Consider the following 27,735-nt stretch of genomic DNA (forward strand, 5'->3'; position numbering starts at 1 on the left):
AGTAACTAAAAGAGTGGAATTGGAATGTTCGTGACAACAAAGAAATGATAAATGCTTGAGGTTCTGGATATCCCAGTTACCCTGATTTGATCGTTACACATTATACTTGTATCAGAATGTGTGACGTGGATTCCATAACAACTATTATTTACTATAATAATTAAAAATAAAAGTATGTTTTAAATCTTTGGACAATGAAAGAGTCTTGCCAGTGCGAGCTGAGAGAGTTATGTCAAAGCATGATAACTTAATTGACTTCATTCTCTGAGGCTACAGAACAATACTTTCAACTGTCTCCGTCTTTTGGTGTTCCAAGATGGTGCCAAATAAAATTTAGACTGTCTAGAGCAGGGTCAGCAAAGTATTTATTTAAAGAGCCAAATAGTAAATAAGTATTTTAGGCTTTGCAGACCATAAGTCTCTGTCAAAACTACTCAGCCCTGCAGCCGTATTGTAGAAGCAACCATAGACAACAGGCAAACGAATGAATGTGGCTGTGTTCCAACTGTGGGCCATAGTGTGCTGACCACTGATTAGAGCAGTGGCCCTCCGGTTTTATTATAAAGAGGGATCAACTGCGCAGTCCCTACCCATCAAAGATTCTTACTCAGTCTGTCTGGGCTGGGACCCCTAACACGTATTTTAAATGGGCTTCAGTTTGAAATGAAGGACTATGGCCTGTGGCATCCCACTTTTAAGCAACACTCACAGAGGAATGAGAAAGCTCGTTCTCTCTGAGGTGAGCAAGTGGGCTTTTGGCAGTGGTAGTAACTGAAGGGGATAATTTGAAACTATATTCTCTTGGCAGTAACCTGGAGTATAGATACTCTGTATTGCCAAGTAAGGACAAATTCATATTCTTTGACATCTGACAGTCAATTTTATGAAAGTTGGAGGTCATTTTATAAAAAAGCCATTTAATTGATGAGAACCTATCATTTTCTGCTATTTACTCTCTAGAATAATATATGCTTCATTCTTTCATTTGTATTTCCAGAAGGTACTTTCTTCATCTTACATTTTAGAAACCATTGAAACCCTATTCATTCTTAAAGACTAAGTAACTTTTTGGTGTTCCACTATGTGCCAAGCACTGTTGCACTCTTGTAGGCCCTGGAATTATATCAGAAAAAACAGGCAGAATTTGCCTCCTCATGGATTCTGATCTCTCTGCTGGTCCTCAGTGACAGTTGAATATGTACATCGGATAGTTGTTTACCCCATCTTCTACTACATGATAACTTTCACAAGGGTTGGAAATCTTAAGTCAGTTTTCTATCCCCTTAGTGCTTGGTACCTAGTTCTGCCCCAAAAAACTGAATTCTCTAGGACACCAGTCATGTTGAATAAAAGTCACTCTTGGGAGGTCTACAACAGCACTGCCCAGTAGCAGTATAATATAAACCACATATGTAAATTTAAGTTTTTTAGTCTTCCTATTAAAAACTGTAAAAAAAAAAAAAAAAACCGGTGAAACTAACTTTATAATAGGTCTTACTTAGTATGTACAAAATATATTTCAACATGTGATAAGTTTAAAAATTGATCAATTGAGTCCTACAAAATTGTTCACTTTTCAATGTCAGCACCTTTCAGGTAATGCTAGCCATATTTGAAGTGCTTAATAGTCACATGTCTAATGCTTATCATATTAGTGTAGGTGTGTAGCTTCAGATGGTAACTGCATGTGTTCATCTCTCCTGCAGCTGTAACACACCCACACCTTTTCAGCTTTCAGATACTCTCCCTTAGAAAATGCATACATTTTTCTAATTCTTTGGGAAATAAAGTGAATTCCTCAGGAATGAGTTGCTCGTCGTTACTCTGCTTTTTCATTTTCTAAAATAGAATTATGTAAAGGATTAAATGAGTATTTGTTTACTAAAGCATTAAAAGATGAGTATAGAAAGCAAGGAAACTAGGCAAGAGATAATTTTAAGGGTAAGCTAGTGAGTGTTTCAACTAGGGAGGTGATTGCGTAAGAGGTAAACTTGGGACAAGGGGTGCCAAGGCAATGCACTGGAGGGAAGAACAGTCATTAACAGACCCAGGACAGCTGGTTAACCACATGCAAAATAATGAATTTGGACCCCTACCTCACAAGATTTACAAAAATTAAGTTTAAATGAACCATAGGTGTAAGTATAAGAGCTTAAACTCTAAACCTCTTTGAAGAAAACAGGAATAATTATTCATGACCTGGGTTAGGCAGTGGTTTATCGGATATGATGTCAAAAGTGCAGGCAACAAAAAGGAAAACAGCAGATATATTGGACCCCATCAAAATCAGAAACTTTTGTGCTTCAAAGGACACCATCAAGAAAGTGAGAAGATATTCCACAGAACGGGAAAAGATACTTGCAAATCATATATCTGATAAGGGATTTGTTTCTAGAATATATAAATAATTTTTATAACTGAACAATAAAAAGACAAATCAGTTGAAAAATAGCAAATGATTTGAATAGATATTTCTCAAAGAAAATGTATGAATGTGCAATAAACACATGAAAAGATGTTCAATATCATTAGCTTTCAAGGAAATGTATATCAAAAAGTATAGTGAAATACTCCTTCACACCCACTAGGATGACTATACTCAGAAAGACGATAAATATTGGCAAGGATGTGGATAAATTAAAACCTTTGTACATTGCTGATAGGACTGTAAAATGGCACAGCTGCTGTAGAAAACAGTTTTGAGAGTTCCTCATAGAATTATTATGGGACATAGCAATTCCACTCATAGGTGTACACCCAAGAGAAATGAAAGCAAATGTCTACATAATAAGTTATACATGAGTGTTCATGGCACCATTATTCATAATAGATCTGACTATTAGCTGATGAATAATGAATAAACATTTTGGTATATACATAGAATGGAATATTATTTAGCAATACAAATAAATGAAGTACTGATTCATGCCACAACATTGATGAACCTTGAAAACATGCTAAGTGAAAGATGCCAGTCATAAAAGAACATATATTATGTGATTCCATTTATAAGAAGTATTCAGAATAGGTGAATAGAGAGTTGTTAGTGGTTGCTGAGTCTAGGGGTTTGAGAGATGATGGCTAAAGGGTGCGGAGTTTCGTTTTAGGGTGATGAAAATGTTATAAAATTTTGATGGGGTCCAATGTATGTGTTTTCTCCTTTGTTGCTTATACTTTTGACATCATATTCAATAAGCCATTGCCTAACCCAGGTCATGAAGATTTATTCCTGTGTTTTCTTCAAAGAGGTTTAGAGTTTAAGCTCTTAGACTTAAACCTGTGGTTCTTAAAACTTAATTTTTGTAGATGTTGTGAGGTAGGGGTCCAAGTTCATTATTTTGCATGTGGTTAACAAGCACCATCTGTAACCAGTGATAGTTACAACTATGTACATACTAAAAACCATTGAATCATACACTTTAAAGAGTGAATTTATGATATATGAATTATATATCAATAAAGTGATAAAAGAAATTTTACTTATCTGTCAAGCAGCTCCAAACCGCTATCTGATAGATGTAAGTATTTAAGCTGAAGCAAACATGTAATCTATGATACACTCCCTTTATCTGTAGAAGGCTATTATTTGCACTTACAGAGTGCATTATGAGTTTTTCAGACCCTTCATTATATTTGTCTGTGAAGTAGGTGTTAACCATGTGAAATAAGGTGAGTCTCAGAAACGTCTAGTAAAATGCCCCTTAAGAGCTAGAACTTGAACCCAGGTTTGGACTCAGCATACTGTGCTCTTTATATGTCATATATATATGTCAGGTTTAATTTACAGTTTTTAAATGTGGCTGGCACAGTGGCTCACACCTGTAATTCCAATACTTTGGGAGGCCAAGGTAGAGCATCACTCTAGGCCAGGAGTTCTAGGCCAGGAGTTCAAGACCAGTGGAGGCAACATAGTGAGACCCTGTCTCTACACACCCCCCAAAAATTTAGCCAGGCATGGTGGTGTACACCTGTAGTCCCAGTTATTTCAGGAGGCTGAGGCCAGAGGATCACTTCAACCCAGGAGTTTGAAGTTACAGTGAGCTGTGATTGCACCACTGCACTCCAGCCTGGGCAGCAGAGTGAGACCCTGTCTCTAAAAAGCAAAAAGTCTTTGGAACGTAATTTCTGAAATTAAGAACTCATATAATTCACATAAACTACACAAAGGTCTCTCTATACATGCAATAAAGTGAATAAAATAAAGGGTAGGTAATTTGGCAAGGGAGGAGCCAATGTTTGTTTAGAACATTGGTGGTGAGGCTAATTTTATAGGGAAAATGACAGTCTTAAAGAAGGGGAATTGGAGGTATTCTGTAGGAAGCTGGAAATAGGAAAATGGAACAGGAATGAGAAATGAAAACTATGATTTGGGAATCAGAACTTAAAGAATGACAGTAAGAATAAACAGAAGGACACACACAATTTGACTGGCCAAGGGACACAAGTGTTAAAAAATTGAATCAATCTGACAGTCACAGAAGATTGAACAATGTTTTGAGAACTACTGAATTGGTAGAAAATTTGCAGTGCTTGGGTCTTGTGACTTCTCATCTGTTTGGGCTGACCACTAATTTTGAACAGGCCTTTAAAATCTTTTGAGACCCCCATGAAATCAAAGTATATTAAAGTTGATAACATTAAAATCTCTCTTATGCAGATGAGGGAACTTAAATCTATGGAGGTCTTACATAAGGTCATGATTGGCACACAGGACCCAGGCCTGCTGACTTCACCTGTAAGAAGGGAGCTGGAACAGGCAATTGCTGAGGCTCCATCTGGTTTTCAAATTCTGTGATGTCAGTGGCCACTGTGAAAACAAATGGCTAGAACAGGTCCCATTGAATGTTAATTGAAATTCCATTGAAAAGTTAATTGGAAGAATAAGAGGAGAAAAGTAAGACTGGAATTAGTGAGGAAAGTTATAAGTTAGCTGATTGTACAAGTTTGATGTGGACAAAGGGGAGAATAAAACAAAAGGCAACAAGTGGAATCCTTAAGTAGGTAATTGGGCATATTCAATAGGAACAGAGAGGAATCTTCGGAGAAGAAATTAAGCAGTTATTTGTGAAACAGGAGCAACTTTCAGGAATTTTTTTTTAAGGAACCAAGAAATACTTTAACGAATGAACGGGTGAGCAGACCTTTTCTGTGAAAGGCCAGATTATAAATAGTTTGATTTTGTGCACCACAAGGTCCCTGCAACTATTCAGGGCAAAAGCAGTCATAATTATATGTAAAGGAATGGACATGTCCAGTAAAACAGGACACATAACTGAAAAAATTCCAGGACCCATTTCCAAGTTCTAACATAAATTCAGTTGTTGTCTAGCCAGACATAGACATATCAACGCAGAAGTTGTTGCTGCTCATGGTTGCTTAAGGTTTCGAAAGTTTGAAATATGGCAAGTCTTTGCCGCTCTTTCTTCCATCCCCAGAAACTAAAAGTTATCCTGTACATTTTCTCATGTAAACATACTTTTAAAAATCAACTATCTTGGCAGAACTGCACAATTTTTACGTTAAAGATAGATGAGAAAAAAAGTCACATTTTCCATTTCTGTTGAAAACCCCTTGGGAATGTACCATGATAGTCTGTTAGTAAGTCTAAGAGAGCATATTATTGCCTCGGAGTAATCTACCTCCACTTTGATTACTGGAAACAGTAAAAAAAAATTTTTGTACATGCTATCATTTATTTCTCTGTTTTAAAATGGTTTTTACCATATCTAGATCATTTATATCATTTAACCCTTTAATCCTTGTTTAATCTAGGTATTATAAATAAGTACAGTATACATGTAATGCTTATCACCAGTCCTATCCATATATCTCTTGTCATTTTGATTGTCAGAATGTTATTCTCTATTAGATTCCTTAGGATGAGATAATAAAGACAGTATTTCCTTTGTTCTTGCATGTTGACTGTTTTATTTGTGTTTTTTGTACTTGAAGGTCAGTTTTGTTGAATATAAAATCCTTGACTCGGCTGGGTGTGGTGACTCACGCCTGTAATCCCAACACTTTGGGAGGCCGGGGTGGGCGCATCACCAGAGGTCAGGAGTTCGAGACAAGCCTGGCCAACATGGTGAAACCCCATCTCTACTTAAAAAAAAAAAAAAAAAAAAAAAAATTTAGCCAGGCTTGGCAGTGGGCATCTGTAATCCCAGCTACTTGGGAGGCTGAGGCAGGAGAATCCCTTGAACCTAGGAGACAGAGGTTGCAGTGAGCCGAGATTGCGCCATTGCACTCCAGCCTGGGGGAGAAGAGCAAAACTCTGTCTCAAAAAAAAAAAAAATCATTGAGTCACTATTTTTTCCTTAAAACTCAGTCATCTAAATATATTTTTGGTGTTTAGTCCTCCTGAGTTGATACTCTCAGATAACTCACATATCCACAGTGATGTAAACTCTTTCAGTACCTAGTTTCAATTTTTTCGAAAATAGTATCAGGAAAGTTTTCTGTTTGCTTGTTTTTGTTTTTTGTTTTTTCCCTTATTTTGATTTGCTTCTTTAGGGCTCCTGCTGTTCATATATATCATGCTGCTTTTGCTTGTCTTCGGTGTTTGTAATGTTCCTCAAATCCTTTTTATAAAATCTCTTGCGTTCTTTTTTAAAAAATGTTATTTGTTTATGTAAAAACTGTTAGGTTCGGGGTACAGATTTGTTATGTGGGTAGACTTGTGTCACGGGGTTTGATGTACAGATTATTTCGTCACCTAATACTAAGCCTAGTGCTGAATAATGACTTTTTCTGCTCCTCTGCCACCCTCCACCCTCTGGTAGTCCCCAGTGTGTTCCCTCTGTGTCCATGTGTTCTCATCATTTAGCTCCCGCTTATAAGTGACAACATGCAGTGTTTGGTTTTCTGTTCCTGCGTTAGTTTGCTAAGGATGATGGCCTCCCATTACACCCGTGTTCTCGCAAAGGACATGATCTTGCTCTTTTTTATGGTTGCATAGTTATACTACATTTTCTTCATCCAGTCTTCCATTGATGGGCATTTAGGTTGATTCCACATCTTAGCTATTGTGAATAGAGCTGCAGTGAACATATACGTGCATGTATCTTTATGATAGAATAATCTATATCACTTTGGGTATATACCCAGTAATGGGATTGCTGGCTCGAACGGTAGTTCTCCTTTCAGCTCTGAGGAATTGCCATACTGCCTTCCCCAACGTGTATAAGCAGTGCCTTTTCCCTGTAGCCTTGCCAGCATCTGTTATTTTTTTGACTTTTTAATATTAGCCATTCTGACAGGTGTGAGATGGTATCTCTGTGTTTTTGTTTGTTTCTTTGAGATGGATTTTTGCTCTTTTTGCCCAGGCTGGAGTGCAGTGGCACAATCTTAGCTCACTGCAACCTCTGCCTCCCAGGTTCAAACGATTCTCCTGCCTCAGCCTCCCAAATAGCTGGGATTACAGGCATGCACCACCATGCCTGGCTAATTTTTGTATTTTTAGTAGAGATGGGGTTTCACCATATTAGTCAGACTGGCCTTGAACTCCTGACCTCAGGTGATCCACCGACCTCAGCCTTCCAAAGTGCTGGGATTACAGGCGTGAGCCACCGTGCCCAGCCGCTCATTGTGGTTTCGGTTTGCATTTCTATGATTACTGATGTTGAACATTTTTTCATATGATTATTGGCAGCTTTTTTTTTTCTTTTTTGAAAAGTGTTCATGTCCTTTGCCCACTTTCTAATGCGGTTTTTTTTTTTTTTTTTTCTTGTAAAATTGTGTATAGATGCTGGATATTAGACCTTTGTCAGATGCATAGTTTGCAGGTGTTTTGTCATATTCTGTAGGTTGTCTGTTTACTCCTTTGATGGTTTCTTTTGCTGTGCAGAAGCTCTTTAGTTTAATTAGATTCCATTTGTCAATTTTTGCTTTTGTTGCAGTTGCTTTTGGCGTCTTTGTCATGCCATCTTTGCCAGTTCCTAAGTCCAGAATGGTATTGCCTGAGTTGTCTTCCAGGGTTTTTATAGTTTTGGGTTTTACGTTGATGTCTTTCATCCATCTTGAGTTGATTTCTATGTATGTTATAAGGAAGGATTCCAGTTTCAATCTTCTGCATATGGCTAGCCGGTTACCCCAGCACCATTTATTGAACAGGGAATCCTTTCCCCATTGCTTGCTTTTGTCAGCTTTGTCGAAGATCAGATGCTCGTATGTGTGGCCTTATTTCTGGGCTCCCTGTTATGTTCCGTTGGTCTGAGTATCTGTCTTTGTTACAGTACCATGCTGTTTGGTTACTATAGCCCTGTAGTTTAGTTTGAAGCTGGGTAACATAATGCCTCTAGCTTTATTCTTTTTGCTTAGGATTGTCTTGGCTGTTTGAGCTCTTTTTTGGTTCCATATGAATTGCATTCCTGATTTGGCTCTTGGCTGTTGTTTGTATATAAGAATGCTAGTGTTTTTTGTATATTGACTTTGTATGCTGAAACTTTGCTGAAGTTATTTATCAGCTTAAGGAGCTTTTGCACTGAGACCATGGGGTTTTCTAGATATGGAACCATGTCATCTGCAAACGGGGATAGTTTAACTTCCTCTGTTCCTATTTGGATGCCCTTTATTTCTTTCTCTTGCCTGATTGCTCTGGCCAGGACTTCCAATACTGTGTTGAATAGGAGTGATGAGAGAGGGCATCCTTGTCTTGTGCTGGTTTTCAAGGAGAATGCTTCCAGCTTTTGCCCGTTCATTATGATGTTGGCTGTAGGTTTGTCGTACACAGCTCTTACTATTTTGAGGTGTGTTCCTTCAATTTCAATGCCTAGTTTATTGAGAGTTCTTAACGTGAAAGGATGTTGAAGTTTATTGAAAGCCATTTCTGCATCTGTTAAGATAATCATGTGTTTTTTGTCTTTAGTTCTGTTTATGTAATGAATCACATTTAATGATTTGCATATGTTGAACCAACCTTGCATCCCAGGGATAAGGCCTACTTGATGGTGGATTAGCTTTTTGATATGCTGCTGGATTCAGCTTGCTAGTATTTTGTTGAGGATTTTTGCATCAATGTGTATCAAAGATATTTGCCTGGAGTTTTATTTTTTGTGTCCTTGCCAGGTTTTGGTATCAGGATGATGCTGGCCTCATAGAATGAGTTGGGGTGTTGTTCGTCCTCTTCAGTTTTTTGGAATAGTTTCAGTAGGAATTCTTCCAGCTCTTGTTTGTACATGTAGAGTAGCTATTAATTCATTTGGTCCTGGGCTTTTTTTAGTTGGTAGGCTATTTACTACTGATTCAATTTTGGCACTTGTTACTGGTATGTTCAGGGATTCCATTTCTTCCTGGTTCAGTCTTGGGAGGGTGGGTTTGTCCAGGAATTTATCAGTTTCTTCTGGATTTTCTAGTTGGTGTGCATGGAGGTGTTCATAGTATTCTCTGATGGTTACTTGTATTCCTGTGGTATTATCCCCTTTGTCCCAATTGTGTTTATTTGGATCTTCTGTCTTCTTTGTCTAGCTAATAATTTATCTTACTGATTTTTTTCAAAAATACAATTCTTGGATTTGTTGGTCTTTTGAATGGTGTTTTGTGCCTGGCTCCTTCAGTTCAGCTCTTTTTTGTTATTTCTTGTCTTCTGCTAGCTCTGGAGTTGGTTTGCTCTTGTTCCTGTAGTTCTTTTTGTTGTGATGTTAGGTTGTTAATGTATGTAATGTTGTTAATGTCGTATGTATTACTGATTTAATCTTAGAACGTTAGGTTGATTTCTTTTTACTTTTTCTCAAGATATTTTTTGGTCTGATATTCCTATCTAAAATGACTTTTTAAAATTTCGGATTTGGTCTCAAACTCTTCCACTTCATTTCTACAATTTTTCTAATTCTTTCATGTCTTGTATCTTGTGCTAATAATAGTTTTAATCCTCCCCGTTTTTTAAGCCTTCTTTCAGACATACTTTTATTGTCTGCAGAGATGTCATTCTGCTACTCAGTATGCATTATATAGTAACTACACAGAGCGGAGGTCGCCATCCCCCAGGCCACAGACATGTACCGATCTTTGGCCTGTTAGGAACTGAGCCACACAGCAGGAGGTGAGCAGCGGGCAAGTGAGCAAAGCTTCACCTGTATTTGCAGCCACCCCCCATTGCTCACATTGCTGCCTGAGCTCTGCCTCCTGTCAGATCAGTGGTGGCATTACATTCTCATAGGAGTGTGAACCCTGTTGTGAACCATTCATGCAAGGGATCTAGGTTGTACACTCCTTATGAGAATCTAATGCTGGATGATCTGTCACTGTCTCCCATCACCCCCAGATGGTACCATCTAGATACACGAAAACTAGCTCTGGGCTCCCACTGATCTACAATATAGTGAGTTTTGTGATCATTTCATCATATATTACAATGTAATCATAATGGAAATAAAGTACACAATAAATGTAATGTGCTTGGATCGTCCCCAAACCATCCCCTCCACCTGCCGGTCTGTGGAAAAATTGTATTCAAAGAAACCAATCCCTGGTGCCAAAGAGGTTAAGAACTGCTGGTATAGAGGGTTTGATTCTAATCATTTTCTTTTTCTCATTTTTGCCTGTAATTTGTGGTGGATTGGGGGAGGGGGGTGTGTTTGTTTTTGTTTTGTTTTGTTTTGTTTTTTGTTTTTTTGTGGAAGGCGGAGGTGGGTGGGAAGGATTTTGTTTGTTTGTTTGTTTTAGAATATGGCTTGGTTCACATGCGAAGGAAGTCTCCAAAGCCAGTTGTCTATCCCCTCCTCGTTGCGTTTTGCACTTCAAGGGTGTACATTGACCCGCTAGTTTTGTTGTAAATGTTGCACTTGGATTCTTGGTTTGTTATGGAGTCAACCTGCCTGTTTTTATTCAGTAAGATTCATTTATGCCTACTCTCATTGCTGCTAATTTTTCCAGAATTCTGTTTCTAGTGCTGTAATTAGTGCTAGTTTGTTGTTGTTGTTGTTTTGTTTTTTAAGAGTGTGTAAAGGGAAATAAAATTAAAGTTAAATTGAATAATCAGTCAAATACTTGTTGAGGCCCACTGATTTGGTGAACCACTCTGTGTCAGGCTTCTGCAGGGTTGCATTGAACTGAAAGATGTATATGGATATATTGAACTAGCAAGCCAGTCACTGCAATGACTTGTTTTGGCAAAGAGAAAAGATTTTACTCGCAAGACTGCCAAATGAGGAGATGGGAGAACAAGTCTCAAACCCTCCTCCAAAGATGGGATTTTAAGGATGTTTTTGGAATAGAGTACCAGGGTTCTCCAACGTGTGGGTCAGAGAGATTGGGAGTAAGGAAAAGTGAGTGAGTTAGGATCTGCATACATGCAGTCAAGTTATACAGCTCTTCATAGAATGCATGTTTGAAAAATGGCAGTACCACCACGATCAGAGGAAGGAGGTTTTGGCCCTGGGACATCAGTCACCTCTCTGGGCATTCATGCAGGCCCAGTTGAAGGGTCGGTGGTCTTAATCAGCTTGAAGTGGACAAGAGCTGCCCACTGGTTCCTGGAAATAACTTTAAGCAACAGTTACTGTAGTGACCCACATTCGGAAGTTATCTATAAGGAAGTTCGTGGGAGTTTTTGCTATGTGACGTGCTAGTGGGGGTTTTAAAATAGATCTACTAGAAGTAAGCGATAAAAAAGCAAGGCAGGTTAAGTTTGGCAAGCTTAATCAGGTTAGCCTTCGATTTTAAATATGTGAGTTCCTCCCAAATAGGGCCTTGATGACCCAGGCTACTTGTAGTGCTGCGTGTTAAGTAGCACAAGTGTGTACGTGTGCCCCAGCAGGTTACAGGATGGACCACTTCTGTGAAAGCCAACGGTGTTTTTATGAATGAGATGACATGGAACCTGGGTTTTGAAAGATGAGCTGAAACTTGCAAGATTGATAGGTAATAAGGAAATCCTAGGCAGAAAGGAGATGTTAAACCATAGTTTGATACTGCATGATCTGCTTAAGCAGGAATCAGTATTTAAGTAGGTTTAGAGCAAAGACTGGGGTGCTGGGAAGCAACTTTGAAGTTGTATTCAAAGGCATTGCATACTAAGGAATTTGAACTTATGGGCAAGGATCTATTGGATTAGGTCTTTGTGTTAGAGGGACAGCACTGCCAACACTTGTAGGTCTTTGTGTTAGAGGGACAGCACTGCCAACACTTGTTGTAATGCAGTGGTGAGAAATCTGTTGAAAGGGCCAAATAAGACAATTATGAAGGTAGAAGGAAGGGAACGTGGGGAAGAGTTGAACCCTTTGAAATTTTTGATGAACTGATCTTATATTCAGAAAACATTGAAAGCTGCAGCTCTCCTTCCAGGCTGCTCATTAGAATCACCTGGGGGCTATTTTTTTTTTTTTTAAGTCCACCAATTCCTCTTCTCCATTTTTACTTGATTGGTATAGATTGAGGATCGTGCATCAGCAAGCAGTTTTGAAATTGTTTCCAAGTGATTCTTACCTGCAGCCTGGGTAAGAAGTGGCAGGCTTCCTGGATAGTCATTAAGTGAACTGTGGTAAGCACTGACGGAGCAGGATTACCTGCCCTGCTAGGTACCCGAACTACATTTACTTGCTCACAAGTGATTTTTTAAAATGTATGCTCGCATCCCTGCCTTGCTTATTGAAAGTTCCTAATGTTTTTGGTATTTCTTTAATCTTTTTATGTTTTTAACTTTTAAATAAAAGAAGAAAATAAAAGAACTACCAAACAAGATGTAAGTTCATACTGTAAAATTACATAGAGTAATTTTTCAAATTACTAAATTACAAAGATTAGTCCCCACCTCTTTGAAGGAGAAAAAAAGGGAAAGGATAATCCTTTAGTAAGGCTGGGGTGTTTAGGTTTTTTCCAGCATTTTGCAGTTACAAACAGTCTGCAATGAATAACCTTGTGCGTTTGTTATCTTTGTACTGTGAGAGAGGTATGTGTATCTTTAGGGTACTTTTTACAAGCTAGTTTGCTCTGTCAGAAGATAGTACATTTGTAGTTTTGTTAGGTTATTGCCAAATTCCTCTCCTGAAAGTTGTAGCAATTTGTGTGCCCATCAGTAGTAGACAGCCTGTTTCCCTATAGCCTCCCTTTTCTGAAATATGTCATGCTTTAATGTTTCTGTTCTTGGCGTTCTTTGGTTTTAATTTGCATTTATCTGTGGGTTTTAACATCTCATATGTCTTTTGTAAATTGTTTGTTTCATTGTTTTATTTTGTTTTGTTTTTTCTCCCTTCATGTTTAAGTAGTTCTTGATATCAACATTTTCAAAGTATGGTCTGTGGACTCCTGAAGGTCCCTGAAAACTTTTTAGGTTCAAGGGCAAAACTCTTCTTATACATTATGGAGGTATTTCTTATCTTCTTTGCGGTGTTATTATTTGAGCGAAGGTTTAGAAACAATGGTGGTTAAAACTGTGTCAAGGCAGTGGCACCAAACCTTATAATAGTCATTGTCACACACTCATAGATTAAAAGAACAGTTTCAGTTTTATTTAAGAATGACTTGAAACAGAACTACGTCTTACTACTTTCCAACCCTTGAATACACACGTTTTCAGTAGTCTAGGTATGCAAATGGAAAGTGTGCCTAAAGTAGTTCTGCCTTGTACTAAAGTACTTGTGTGATTATTTGAATTGCAGCTGTGTATTGAGTGGGGGATGGAAGGCCAACATCACTTTTACTTGAAGGAACAATTGTTTACTTGAAGGAATGTATGGTTATCCAAACTTGAATATTTGAGAAACATATTTCTCCAAAATGAATGAATACCTTGCTTCAAGGAGAACAATTCTTGATAGTATTTGTTGCTAACAATGAAAACTGATTTTTAAAACAAAAATTAAAATTTGAAAAATTTTTATCTGCCACCATAAGCTCAATAGCTTTTCAGTACTTAAAGACTCTTTTGATAATCTTGATAGTGATATTAACACGTGATTTAAAAATACACCGTGTGGTGAAATGTGGCATCGTTTGGACGATTTGCCTAACTCAGGGAACCAGTATTTTCCAAAAGACTAAGGCATGCTATAATAAAATTTTGCATGGATGAAATATTCAGAGTGTAAAATAGGCCAATAGATATTCATGCAATAATAGAGACAGTTGTTTGATATGGTTTCAAACTGTACATTGTTACTCTCCTTTAGGAAATGTATTAAGTTTTTGGCATAAAATCAAGCATGAATTTTCATAATTACCTTAAAAGGCTACTAAAATAACTCTTCTTTTTCAATGACTGTACATGTGTATGAAAAGCTGGATTTTCTGTGTGTACTTTAACAAAAAGCGACATACTACAGGGTTTGTTACAGTGCATTTTCACAAACTTTGTTTTCTCTTTCAGCGGTGAAACTCAAATTTTGTCAAAGCCTTTTTCAGGATCTTGGAGATAATCATATAATTGTTTTCTTTAGATTTATTAATAGGATGTATTATGCCAGTGGATTTCCTAATACACTAATCTTGCATTCCTGGAATTAATCCCTTTATCATGGAGTATTTATGTAGTGTTGGCCGTTGTTTGCTTATTTTTATTTTGTATTTTGCACTGATAACGAATAAATTATGTTGAGCTGTAATATTGGGGGGTTGGTCATTATCATGGACAGTCATCAAGTTTCAGTGTCAGTATTATACTTGCTTCATAAAAAGAATTTAGAAGCTTTCCTTGGTATCAGTGTTCTGAAACAATACATTGTATTGAGGCTATCTGGATATTGCATGTTTTGGCACAGTTCCCTTGGGAAATCATTTGTACATGGTGCCTTTTTGTGGGATAATTCCCTCATAAGTTTTGCTGCTTTTTTCTCCAGAAATTGGGCCATTTAAGCTTTTTATTTATAATAGGGTCAATTTTGGCAATCTGTATTTCCTTAAGGAATTATGTTTCATTTAGGTTTTTAAATTTCTTTGAATTTGTTCGGTATTCTCTTAACGTTTTCTAATGCTGTACTAATGCCGTACTAATAGTCATTTGTCTCTAATCATTTATTTTTGAAGTTTTAGTCCTGCTTTTAATTTGAAATTTGGATATTGTCTTTGAATTATGATTGAGTGTATGGTTTTGTGTACAGTAGTCCCCTCTGAGCCGTGGGGCACATGTTCCCCCAGTCGATGCCCGAATTCACGGATAGTGTCAAACCCAATTTTGCTGTTAATTGGAGCACATTTCTGTTCCTGTCTTCCACTCAGAAGTTTAATGCCTTTTCCATTTTAAATAAGCACTTATCATGCACTGTGGCTAAACCCTTGCAATTTTAGGTGTGATAGCAAAACTAGCACAAATTTCGTTTTCCTTCACGGCTTCACTAATAGGAGATTCCTTCTCCTTGTAGATCTTAGTAACCTCAGCACATGATTTTTTTTTCCCCTGTATTAAGTGGAGGACTTTCACCTTCTCTCGAAGGAAACACTTTACAGCTTTTCTTTGGCATATCTGAATTGCCAGCATCACTACTACTGCACTTTGGGGTCATGATTAAGTAAAATGAGGGTGACTTGAACACAAGCATTGTGTTACCTCTCCACAGTTGATCTCATAACTGTGGCAGCTACTGAGTGACTAATGGACGGGGAGCCCCTATGTCATGGAGACCCTGGACAAAGGGATGATTCACGTCTTAGATGGGATGGAGCAGGATGGCAAAAGATTTCATCACACTACTCCTAACGGTGTGCAGTTTAAATCTTACCAATTGTTTATTTCTGAAGTTTTCCATTTAAAATTTTCAGACTGCAGTTGACCTGAGGTAACTGAAAGCAAAGAACATGAAACCGACGATAAGGAAGAACCACTGTAGTTGGTCTATTTTTGTTGTATTAAATTTGGGGAGGATATATAGAGAAGCAGATTCAGATGGTTGCCATTGTCTTTAGTTACTCAGAATTTTCCCTGTTGGTTATTATTTTCTTTTTTCATATTAACTTCTTTTTGTATTCGCTTTATTGACATATAATTCACATACCATACAATTAAAGTATGCAATTCATTGTTTTTTAGCATGTTCCGAGTTGTGTAACCATCACCAGAGTCCATTTTAAAACATTTTCATTGCTGGGGGGCAGGGGATGAAACTCCCATTGACCTATCACCCCCCCAATCCCTGTAACCCTAGACAACCACCAATCAAGTTTTTGTCTTTATAGATTTGCCTTTCTGAGCATTTTATATAAATGGAATAATAGAATCTATTAACCTTTGTGACTAGTTTCTTCACCTTAGCATGACATTTTCAAGGTTCATTCGTGTTACACTATGTATGAGTACTTCTTTCCTTTTTACACACAATGTTTCATTGTGTGGATATATACCATGTTTTATCCATGCATCAGTTGGTGGACACTTGGAATAGTTGGTATTCATTCTTAAGAATTGAGTTTTTTTTTCTTTTGCTACTTCTTTAGGCTTTGGGATGGGAGGAAAGGTGATGTATGCACTATTCGTGGTGAACATAGTCTCCTTTGTTGCGGACTGGAAAGCTGAGGGAGGAAGTTGTTACCTTTGTCCTCAGGCAGTTTGAATTGTACAGTTTTATACAAAAACATGTATTTCTGGTTTAATGATTCTATAGTCTTAAGAAAATGTATAATGTCTCCTTAGACTACTCTAAGTACTTCATATCCTTTCTAGGGAATAGTGATTTCTTTGAGATTAGGTGATTTTTTAACAACCTGAAGATATTTTGAATTTTTTATATACTGGCCTGTCCTGAGTCATTGTGGTAAAGATTCTTGGCTCTTTCAGAAGTGTGTGGCTTATTGTAATTCAGTTTTTAAAAAAGGTAATTTTACAATGTTTGTTCAATATGGCTAATGTACACCTTCTTTTGTTTAATGTGCACAAGACGTTATATTCTACAGAGATTTTTAGAAGTTTGCAGAAGTTGTTGAAATAACTAATACTTGATTTTCAAAGCAATTGATATTTTATGTAAAACGGCAAATGTTATATATGCTGGATAAGTCTGTCATCTTCTAAATCAGTTGCCAGGATGAATGATGATCACACTGGGCACTGCCAGTCTCCTCAGGACCTCTTCTGATCATCAAAAATGAAGTGAGGATTTCAGTGTTAATACGTTTTAAATGTCTTTTGGTTTTTAAAGAACATGTATAGAGTTGGCGATTTTTAATATTCTGTTACGTCCAGTGGTTTTTAGAGCATACATTCTTGTACAAGGATAATTCTAACAGGTAACCATGCAGGTGAGTGTTTATCAATCACAAATGTATTAAGATTGTAATTTTTGTATTTCGACCTCTCTGGATTGTAGAGTATGATATAACAATTACTTTTATCCTTAATAACAATATTTTACTATAATTTTTACTTTAGGCTCCTGGATTTGGATTTGGCATTGCAATATCTGGTGGACGAGATAATCCTCATTTTCAGAGTGGGGAAACGTCAATCGTGATTTCAGATGTGCTGAAAGGAGGACCAGCTGAAGGACAGCTACAGTAAGAGTGCTGCTTATCGTGGGCACCTGTGCGACAAGCAGTGTTCCTGTCCTCGGGCACTGGCCTACTGTCTTACACTGGCTTAGTGTTTTGCCATATTCATACACCACCTGTGCCATGGTTCATATATTTTTTCCTTAAATTAACATATGTTTACTTAAGAGAGAAACTGGCCAGGTGTGGTGGCTCACTCCTTATAATCCTAGCACTTTGGGAGGCTGAGGCAGGGGGATCACTTGAGACTGGGAGTTCGAGACCAGCCTGGACAATGTAGTGAGATCCCCATCTCTACAAAAGAAGTTTAAAAATCAACTGGGCATGGTGGCATGTGCTTGCAGTCCCAGCTACTTGGGAGGCTGAGGCAGGAGAATCCCTTGAACTTAGGAGTCTGAGGCTGCAGTGAGCCATGATTGCACCGCTGTACTCCAGCCCAGGTGACAGAGCAAGACCCTGTCTCCAAAGAAAATAAAGGAAGCTTTATCCCTATTAAAATTGGAAAGCTAGTATCACTCACTTTAAATAGAATGTGTAACTGTAAAAATAGTGAAAAAGAAAATTTATAACTCCATTTTGGATAGAATCTAGCCTTCAGAAGCCTCTCTTCCCAAGTCTTGCACCCTTTTTGTTCCATATGAAGATTAGTTAGCTAAAGAAAAACACAAAATATACTAGCAAAATAATGGCACTACAATTAGAAGTATTAAAAGAAAATTAAAAGATGAAAAACTGAAAAGGTAAAAGGAAATAGGATTTCCAGCTCTATGACTTAGTATCATTTAATGCCCTGTTACTGTACTACCAAGAATCATTTCATGGATGTGATATCTGTTCAGTCTTCTGGGGAAATACTTTGTTAATGACTTAAAAAAATTAAGGACCTGTGGTTAATTACTTCTTAAACATTCTGTGGAGAAACCTGAAAGTAAGTCAGTTGACATTATTTTATTGATCTGAAGAGAAATTGATTAATTGGCTCATAATTAGAATACATTTTAGAAGTACCTATCTTGAAGATATCATCATAAACTTACCAGAATGTTTTTCTCTAACGTGTTATTTTGTGTCCTTTTCCCCTTAGGGAAAATGACCGAGTGGCAATGGTTAACGGAGTTTCAATGGATAATGTTGAACATGCTTTTGCTGTTCAGCAACTAAGGAAAAGTGGGAAAAATGCAAAAATTGTAAGTATCTTTTATCTTTAATTTAGTAAAGGTACCCCTTTACATTTCTGGTATTTGAATTTATCCTTCCCATTTAAGAAAAGGAAAACAAACGATAGTTCCAGGTTAGTTGTTTACACTGAAGAGTGTTTCTTTTAACAGTAGTGTGGTTTGTCACTGGTATGTGTATTTTCTCAGTTTAGATACCAGGAATTTTTTCAGTTGAAAAAGGAAAGGGGACAGTTGAACAGTTAGCTCTTTTAGGCTTAATGTTTCCTCCTCTTTTCCTCCTCTACAGTCACGCGCTGCATGACAGTGTTTTGGTCAACAACAGCCGCATATTTGACAGTGGTTCCATAAGATTATAGTACTGTATTTACCTTTACCGTGTTTAGATACACGCATAGTTACCATTGTGTTACAGTCGCCTACAGTATTCAGTACAGGAACATGCTGTATAGGCTCGTAACCGAGGAGCAATAGGCTATGCCATGTATCCTAGATGTGTAGTAGGCTATACCATCTGGGTTTGGGAAGATACGTTCTGTGATGTTCGCACAAAGACAGAATTGCCTAACAATTCACTTCTCGTAGTATATCCCCAATGTTAAGTGACGCATGACGGTACTGAAGTTAGATTGGATCTTGGCATGTGTCAGTTTGAAATAGATGGCCCTATTTTCCGGTACAAGATGAGTTTACCTGGCAAGTTTTGCATTGTCCCTTGAACACATGTATGTCAGCAGCTACTTTCTTTATTACTCTGATAGTTTGAGGAGAGGGAAAGTCTAAGATTGTTTTTTGCAGAGTTGTTCAGGGTGCATTTAATGTTACTGTTTTACTGTATAGCTAGAGTCTTTGTTTCATATTTCTCTGAGAAGTCTACTTTTTATTAAGGGAAAAGAAATTTAGTTAACTCTTGATAACTGGCCTCAAATCACAGTTAAAACTTTGTAAATGTAACACAGTAGATTTAATGTAAAAGTTTTATTTATTTTATTTTTTTGAGACAGTCTCACTCTGTCACCCAGGCTGGAGTGCAGTGGTGTGATCTCAGCTCACTGCAACCTGCACCTCCCAGGTTCAAGCACTTCTTGTGCCTCAGCCTCCCAAGTAGCTGGGAAGACAGATGCATGCCACCATGCCCGCCTGGCTAGTTTTTGTATTTTTAGTAGAGATAGGGTTTTACCATGTTGGCCAGGCTGGTCTTGAACTCTGACTTCAAGTGATCCGCCTGCCTTGGCCTTCCAAAGTGCTGGGATTACAGGCATCAGCCACCACGCCCATCCAAAAGTCTTACTTAAAATGATACACTTTTAGGAACACAGGAGCCACTTCACCCACTTTGCTCCTCCGCTGTTTTTATCCCATCCTGCCTCTGAAAGGACTAATGAAGGTAGCCTTGAAGCCTCAGCTGAGGTATACAAAGCTGAAGAGTCTGGGTGGCTGGGTGGTATGCCCTGCTTTGTCCGTTGAGAACCTTTCTGTCTCCCAGCAGATGCTCAGAACCACAGCAGACCTGATGGAAAGGATAAGGGTGGGTAAAGGGAGGTCTGCTTTTGAGTTTTGGTGTCTGGGAGTGGTGGTAAAAGCTGAAAAGGGTATTCCCTGAGACTGCACCCAGCAGTTGCTCGGCCCTCCTGCCCTGTGTAGGCTGCCTTGCTGTGTGGCTTGTTTCACACCAGCATCATTGCTGGTGAGATGAGAGTTCTCTCATACTGCAGTAGGACCACTGTTTGGTTATGGCGTTGTTCCAGAGAACAAACATCTTTTATTTTGTATGTTTTCACAATCTCATTGTAGTCCATAGATTTACAACTGTAATGTTACTTTAAAATTGCAGTTAATTAACAGACTGCCTAGTGGATGATAAAGTTTTTAAACAGTTTTTATAACAAGAGGTTGCACTGTTTACAGAAGCAAATTGCTATTTGTTTGTTTTAAAACAGCAAATTGCTAATAGTTTTTTTGGGTGTGATCAGTTGAGTGAGCTTCAGTGTCTTGCTTTAGCTGCTGACCCTGAGCACCATCCTTATTCTGCATAGTGTTCTTCAGGTGGCTTGCTGCACATTCTAAGGCCAGCACCTCGGGAAACTTGTTTTTTATCCCTTGTATCAGGTGTGGTGAGTTTCATCCATACTTTCAACTTTTTAAGCCCTCCATTCCTGTGTAATCTTGAGCTGTTTTGTTTTTCCATGCAAAATATTTGGCACACATACACTACATTGATAATACATCCAAGAAAGTTGTATTGCTATACTCCAGACTTTTCCACATAGAGATGATATTATAAGTAGGTCTGAAATCAATAATATATTTGTAATAGCACATTTTTGGCCCAGCATGTAAGGAGAAGGATTTAGGGGCTGTTCAAAGCTGTGTCAGTTGGAAAGGAGTTTTTTACTCTGTGGTTAAAGGCTGTAGGGGCTTTGGGCAGAACGGTGTTTTAATCAGCAAAAAGCAGTTGTTGATTTCTGCATTTTGACAGTTTCAGTCATGTCATTAATTTAAAGCTTTCATTGCCGTATGACTCTTAGAATAAAATGCCTGTGTCTGAGAGTGTGGCCTTTCATTATAAGATGTCTTTTTTTAACCTCATCCCTGGACATAACCAGAGCGTCAGAAACACTCAGGTCATGATATATGTGATGTTTATTTCCCCCAGTTCTGAACTCTACCAGATCCTCTTCCCTGCTCTCCGTTCTACTGATCTCTGTCTTCTCTCCTGTGCTCCTCCATTTTCTCTCCTCAGACTATCAGAGTAATAAGGAAAATAGCTGCTGACATACATGTGTTCAAGGGGCAATGCAAAACATGCCCAGTAAACTCATCTTATACCAGAAAATAGGACCATGTATTTCAAACTGACACATGACAAGATCCAGTCTAACTTCAGTACAATCATGCGTCACTTAACATTGGGGATATATTATATATCCCCAATATCCTGTATAATTTTACTAAAATTCTGAACATAGTTAAAAAGCGTTATAAAGTGGATGAAGAGGCAAAAACACCTTCCTAGCGAAAACCTCTGTGAGCATTTCAGAACAGTTCTGTGTTGCTTCATGACAGGGATAGGTCTTGAGAAGTGCGTCATTACATGATTTCATCCTTGTGTGACCATCAGAGTGTATTTACACAAACCTGGAAGGCATAGCCTCCGACACACCTAGGCTATATGGTTTAGTGTATTGCTCTCCGGCTGTAAATCCCATACAGCATGTGACTGTACTCAATACTGTAGGCAGCTGTAAAACAATGGTATGTGTCTGTCTAAACATGGAAAAAGTACACTAAAAATATATATAACAGATAAAAAAAATTATATGCCTGTTTAGTGCACTTACTATGAATGGAGCTTGCGGGACTGGAAGTTGCTCTGAGTCAGCGAGTGAGTGGTGAGTGAATGTGAAGTCCTAGGACATTACTGTACACTACTGTAGACTTTGTAAACACTGTACATTTAGGCTGCACTAAATTTATTTTTAATGTTTTAATATTTTTAATGTATTTAATATTTTGTAAATTTATAAAATTTATTTAAAAGTCTTCTTTCTTCAATAATAAACCTTAGCTTACTGAAACTTTTTTAACCTATATCTTTCTAAGTTTTTGACTCTCGCAATAACACTTAAAACACAAACGCATTGTACAGCAGTACAAAAATGTTTTTTTCTATTTAAAATTTTTTCTTTTTGTTTGTGTTTTTTTAAGACACGGTTTCACTCTGTCACCCAGGCTAGAGTGCAATGGCGTGATCTTGGCTCACTGCAACCTCCACCTCCCTGGTGCAAGTGATTCTCGTGCCTCAGCCTTGGGATTACAGGCACCCACTACCACGCCCATATTTTGTATTTTTAGTAGAGACAGGGTTTTGTCGTGTTGGCCAGGCTGGTATTGAACTCCTGGCCTCAAGTGATCTGCCTGCCTCGGCCTCCCAAAGTTCTGGGATTACAGGCGTGAGCCACTGCACCTGGCCTAAAATTTTCTACTTTTCAGTTTTTAAACTTTTAGTAAAATCTAAGACACAAGCACACACATTAGCCTAGGGCTACCCGGGATCGGGGTCATCAGTGTCACTGTCTTCTACCTCCACAGATCGTCCTAGTGGGAAGTCTTCAGGGGCAGTAACATGCATGGAGCCATCATCTCCTATGACAACAGTGCCTTCTTGTGGAACACCTGAAGGACCCGCCTGGGGCTGGTTTCCCAGTTAACATTTAAAAAAAAATAAGTAGAGGGAGTACACTCTGGAATAATGATAAAAAGTTTAGCATAGTAAATACATAAACCACTGACATAGTCATTATCAAGTATTGTATTCTGTACCTATTATATCTGCTGCACTTTTATTCCACTGGCAGCATAGTAGGTTTGTTTACACCAGCATCACGACAAACAGCACTGCAGTGCACCCATGACATTATGACCCTGTGGCGTCACTAGGTGATAGGAGATTTTCAGCTCCATTGTAGTATTATGGGGCCTCTGCCGATGTGTTGTCCATTGTTTCACATGGTGCATGACTGTGTATGTATCCACATGGCCATGCAGCATTTCACTCTGCATATATATTTATCGAACTCACTCATTCACAGGCATTTCAGTGTCCAGTCCACGAGTTTTTTAAAATTCGGCTGCGAGAATCATATTGCTACCTACTTGCTTAGTTAATTTTTAGAATAATTTTCTAAGAGTGGCTTTTCAGAGTCAAAGGGCCTGAATGACTTTTGATGTATGTATTGCCAGTTTGTCCTTCTTCAGAAAATCAGTAGGCTATCGAGAGTTCAGTTTTCAACACGTCTTAAATCTTGGCCTGATAAAAAAGTGTTGGAAATGAAACATTTAAAATCACAAGTGGATTTGATCCTCTCATGGTGTGTTTACTACGCATTTGTTTTTTCATTTACCTGTTCATATCCATTGCATTTATATGGTGGTTATGGTCATACTAGGGTGTTTTATGTAGTCAGATTATTAACCTTTTGTCGTACGTACCTCATGTGTTGTTATTCTCTTTGCTTTTGTGACTGTAAGTTGTTTGTGTTTGTTGTTTTGTATCATTTTGTTACAACATTGAAATGTTTTCATTTTTATTTTGTCATGTCTGTCAGCCTTTCGCTTTATTGGTTCTGCCTTGGTGTCATGCTTCCAAAAGCCTTTTAATTGCAAAAGCCTCTCTCTTGTATTTTATTCTAGTACTTATATGGCATCATTTTGTTTTATTTTACATTTGAGACTTCAGTTAAGCTAAACTGTTTTGAAGTACTCGTTTTTTTCCTAAAAATTTTGATTCCAAATTTTTCATAGTGTTAAAATCAAGCATAGTTGTTACACCTACTAATTACTATTCATGTTTATAACTGTTAACTCATAAGTAGAGAATCACAGTAGGACTGGATACCTTTCAATAAGTAAAGCACCTACTAGGTGCAAGCATTGCATTACATGTACAGTTAAATGCATGGGAAGGAACTTCTCAAAGAACTCGAATCTTAGTGGGCTGGATGGATGTACATACTGATAACTGTATAATGCATGTCATCTCAGGTTAATAGGTCAGGTACAGTAGAATCCCAAAGAGGTGGCACTCTTACAGGAATGATAGGGAAAGCCTTGAGTGCTCATCTGCTCAACTTCGTTTTTGTTTATTACTAGGGAGGAACTGAACATTAAAATACCAATACCAGGTATTGCTTCCAATATAACATGTTGGAAATTAAGTAGACTTGAGATGTAAAAGCAGACAGCTAGCATTAGGAATGCTTTACAGAAAATATTAACTGATAAGGACTTCAGCTGTGGGTTGCTCCAAGATGAGAAGGGCAGCTTTTCTCTTTCAGTTCATAACAGGGCATTGGCTGTCCTCCTTTTCACATGCTGGCCTCTGCTGCTTCTCATCCTTGAGCTTCAGCGTTGTTTCCTCAGAATGGCCCTCTGCTTAGGCCCTCGTCCTGATTCTGAACCAGCACCTGATAATAATAATAATAGTAGTAATAGTAATAGGAAGCAGCAGTATTAAGTGTAGAGCAGCCCTTTGAAGAAGTTTAGCCATATAGAGAAGAGATAAGGTGATAACATGCAGGTGAATAGGAAGACAGAGAAATAGAAGATGAATTGGGAGAGCTTAGTAGGTAGAGGACAGATTTTAGGTAAATAAAGCGATTGAAGTTTCAGGTAAACTGGAGTATGGAAATTGATGAAGAAAAAATCTTAGAGGTGGGTAGGGATGAGAATGAGAGCTCAAATACAAGGGTTTCATTCACCCGGGAAGAAGATCGCCTTGGTCTTTGAGGCCAGAAGGAAGGAGGACCAAATAAACGAGATACTGAAAAAATTTAGGAGGGCAGGGGGAGTAAAATGGCACTGCTAGCCTTAAAGCAGGCTGAGTGGCTGGGATCTCGAAGAATGGTTGTAGAATATCTACATTAGCAAATTCCATAGAGAGGCAGCAAGATGTAGATGAAAGGATTGCTAAACAAGAGCAAGACTTCTGTAAAATGAATTTACAGAGGGCCTAATCAGCAAAGTGTGGAAGTGAAGGTAATAATAGGACTGGAGTTTGTTATGGCAGCTGATTGAGGGGTCAAGAGAAAGTCATTTAAATACAGCAGCAGGATGTCTCATGCCAACTTGGGGGAAACGTGAGTGAAACCAGGACGGAACTGATGAACTGAAAATAAGAGAGGATGAAGGAATTGGAAATAAGATAGTGAAAAGTTGCAGTAGCTCACGGTGTCTGACATAGAAGACAAGGAGTGATACACAAGAAGATCCTGCGGAACTACAGTGAGGTCAAGTGTATACTATTGTAGGAAGGCAAAGTGTAGTCCACAGATTACAGAGCCACTCAGTCAGCAGGTGTGATACATGTAGATCTTCAGCTTGCAGAGAATGAAGGAAATAAGTGGACAGGCAGTACAGAGCCAGTTACCACAGTCATTGAGAAAAGAATGCCAGAGGGAAGAATTTGCACCTAGACCGGAAGTACACATTGGAGAGATCCAGAGACTGAAAGCAGTTTGTGTTGGTGAAGTACAGCTGAGTTAATTAGCTCCAACATATTATTGAATGTTAGTGTGGCTGTAGAATAAATTCATCTCTTAGAAGTCTGGGGCAATGATGGGCTTTGATACTGATACAGTCTAAAATGTTTAAGGAAGCAAGTTGGACGTGGAAGTTTGCTGTGGTTTTGGTAGCACCTAGAGTATATTTGGTGGCATTAGAGTACAGTACTGTCCTTTTTGTTCAAACCACCCAACAGTTGTTAGTTTCCCTGTAAGCTTGTGATTATTACACCAGGAAGATCTTTCTGTGTGAAGTAAATAAAGAGATTTTTAGGCCCACCCTTTCTTATTTGTGCTTAACTAGATCTGTTCATCAGGAGAGCAGAAAACACAGCCTTTATAGAAATGTATTCCTTAGCAATTTGTTGTAGTGGTTTGTGTATTGTTTCTTGCTGGTTCATAATACGGGGTGAGATGTGTAATGTTTCTTTCTCTTTGGAACTGAACATACATATATGAAAATCAGTCAACTTATTTTTTAACCTTTTTAACTTGCAGACAATTAGAAGGAAGAAGAAAGTTCAAATACCAGTAAGTCGTCCTGATCCTGAACCAGTATCTGATAATGAAGAAGATAGTTACGATGAGGAAATACATGATCCAAGAAGTGGCCGGAGTGGTGTGGTTAACAGAAGGAGTGAGAAGATTTGGCCGAGGGATAGAAGTGCAAGTAGAGAGAGGAGCTTGTCTCCGCGGTCAGACAGGCGGTCAGTGGCTTCCAGCCAGCCCGCTAAACCCACCAAAGTCACACTGGTGAAATCCCGGAAGAATGAAGGTAGTTTCTGCCAACTGTTGCTGTTATTTTCACATGAAACTTTAAAACTAATTTTAGTGAGAAGTACAGTTGCTGTCTCTTCATGTCTTTGCTTTGTTGTCTTTGTGTTTGTGTTCTATCACTGTAAGTCAAGTCCTGTTATGGCAGGCTTCAGGGACTGTTCATTTTCCCTGTTGGAACAGATAGCACTTCAAGTGAATGGTCCAGGGGTTGGCTTTCAGATTTGTCCTGATGAGAATAACCAAGTACAAATTATGCTAACAAGAAATGTCACACCATCACCAAATGAAAATTCAGTGTTTTTCTTACCTGTTAGTAATGTAATCATGGAGAGAAATCTTGGGGGAGGGTGGGGGTAGGGGTGGTAGTGGTGGTGGTGATGATGCTGTTGTTGTTGTTACAAGGTCTGGCTCTGTCACCCAGGCTGGAGTGCAGTGCCACAATCTCAGCTCCCTGCTACCTCTGCCTTCTGGGCTCAAGCAGTCCTCCCACTTCAGCCTCCCTGGTAGCTGGAACTACAAGTACATGCCACCATGTCCAGCTAATTTTTTCATTTTGGGTAGAGGCAGGGTTTTGCCATGTTGCCCAAGCTGGTCAGCTCAAGCAGTTCACCTGCCTCAGCCTCCCACTGTGCTGGAATTACAGGCGGGAAGCCATTGTGCCCTGCTGTGACTTCTTCCCCCTCACTCCAGACTGTTTTTTTAAATGGAGGAATTTAAGGAAAGGAACCCCTTGTAGGGCATTTCTCTATAATGCAGTATTTCTTTGAAGTTTCTGAAACTGAAACTCAGCTGCCTTCCCTCATACCTCATTAAATTTGATAAAAAATGGATCTGACTGTGGCTTCCTCCTCCTGTGGGCATGCATGACTGATCATTTTGATATATAGGGGTGTTACAGTTGGAATATTATCAAGGCTTACTTTGATCTGCTTTACCACTTGGCATATCTCCTAGGTGGTACTCCCTACCCCCACTCTAGAGCAGACTTCTCAGTGAAGTCTCAGTGAAGTTGTCAACATTTGCTGTTTCTACTTCATTTCACCACTTACCTCTCAACCCTCTCTGGTCTGGTATCTTCTGCTCTGCCCCCAAAAATGTTCACACTAAATGTAGTGGAAGTTTTTCAGTCTCTAGCTTGCTTGCCTTACAGTATCATTTCACATGGTTAACCCCTCCTTATTTTTAAAAATAATGTCTCCTTTGGTAATACCGCATCTCTCTGGTTCCCCCCCCCCCCCCCCACCTTTTTTTTTTTTTTTTGCTCATTATCCTCTCTCTGCCCTTCATAATGTTCTGTCAGTTTCTCTCCT

At 38.5% G+C, this 27,735-nt stretch overlaps 1 protein-coding gene across 2 annotated transcripts in view; it reads left to right on the forward strand.

Annotated features, from left to right (window-relative positions):
- Positions 1-27,735, forward strand: part of TJP1 (tight junction protein 1) — a 263,802-nt gene that overhangs the window by 166,414 nt on the left and 69,653 nt on the right. For both annotated transcript variants that reach the window (XM_011995773.1, XM_011995774.1), the window contains 3 exons: positions 17,294-17,418; positions 18,497-18,599; positions 26,147-26,423. In XM_011995773.1, coding sequence (XP_011851163.1) covers positions 17,294-17,418; positions 18,497-18,599; positions 26,147-26,423 — 505 coding nt within the window. The remainder of the gene's footprint in view (positions 1-17,293; positions 17,419-18,496; positions 18,600-26,146; positions 26,424-27,735) is intronic.

The sequence above is a fragment of the Mandrillus leucophaeus genome, unplaced genomic scaffold (assembly GCF_000951045.1).
Source record: "Mandrillus leucophaeus isolate KB7577 unplaced genomic scaffold, Mleu.le_1.0 Scaffold498, whole genome shotgun sequence".
NCBI classification, from domain to species: domain Eukaryota; kingdom Metazoa; phylum Chordata; class Mammalia; order Primates; family Cercopithecidae; genus Mandrillus; species Mandrillus leucophaeus.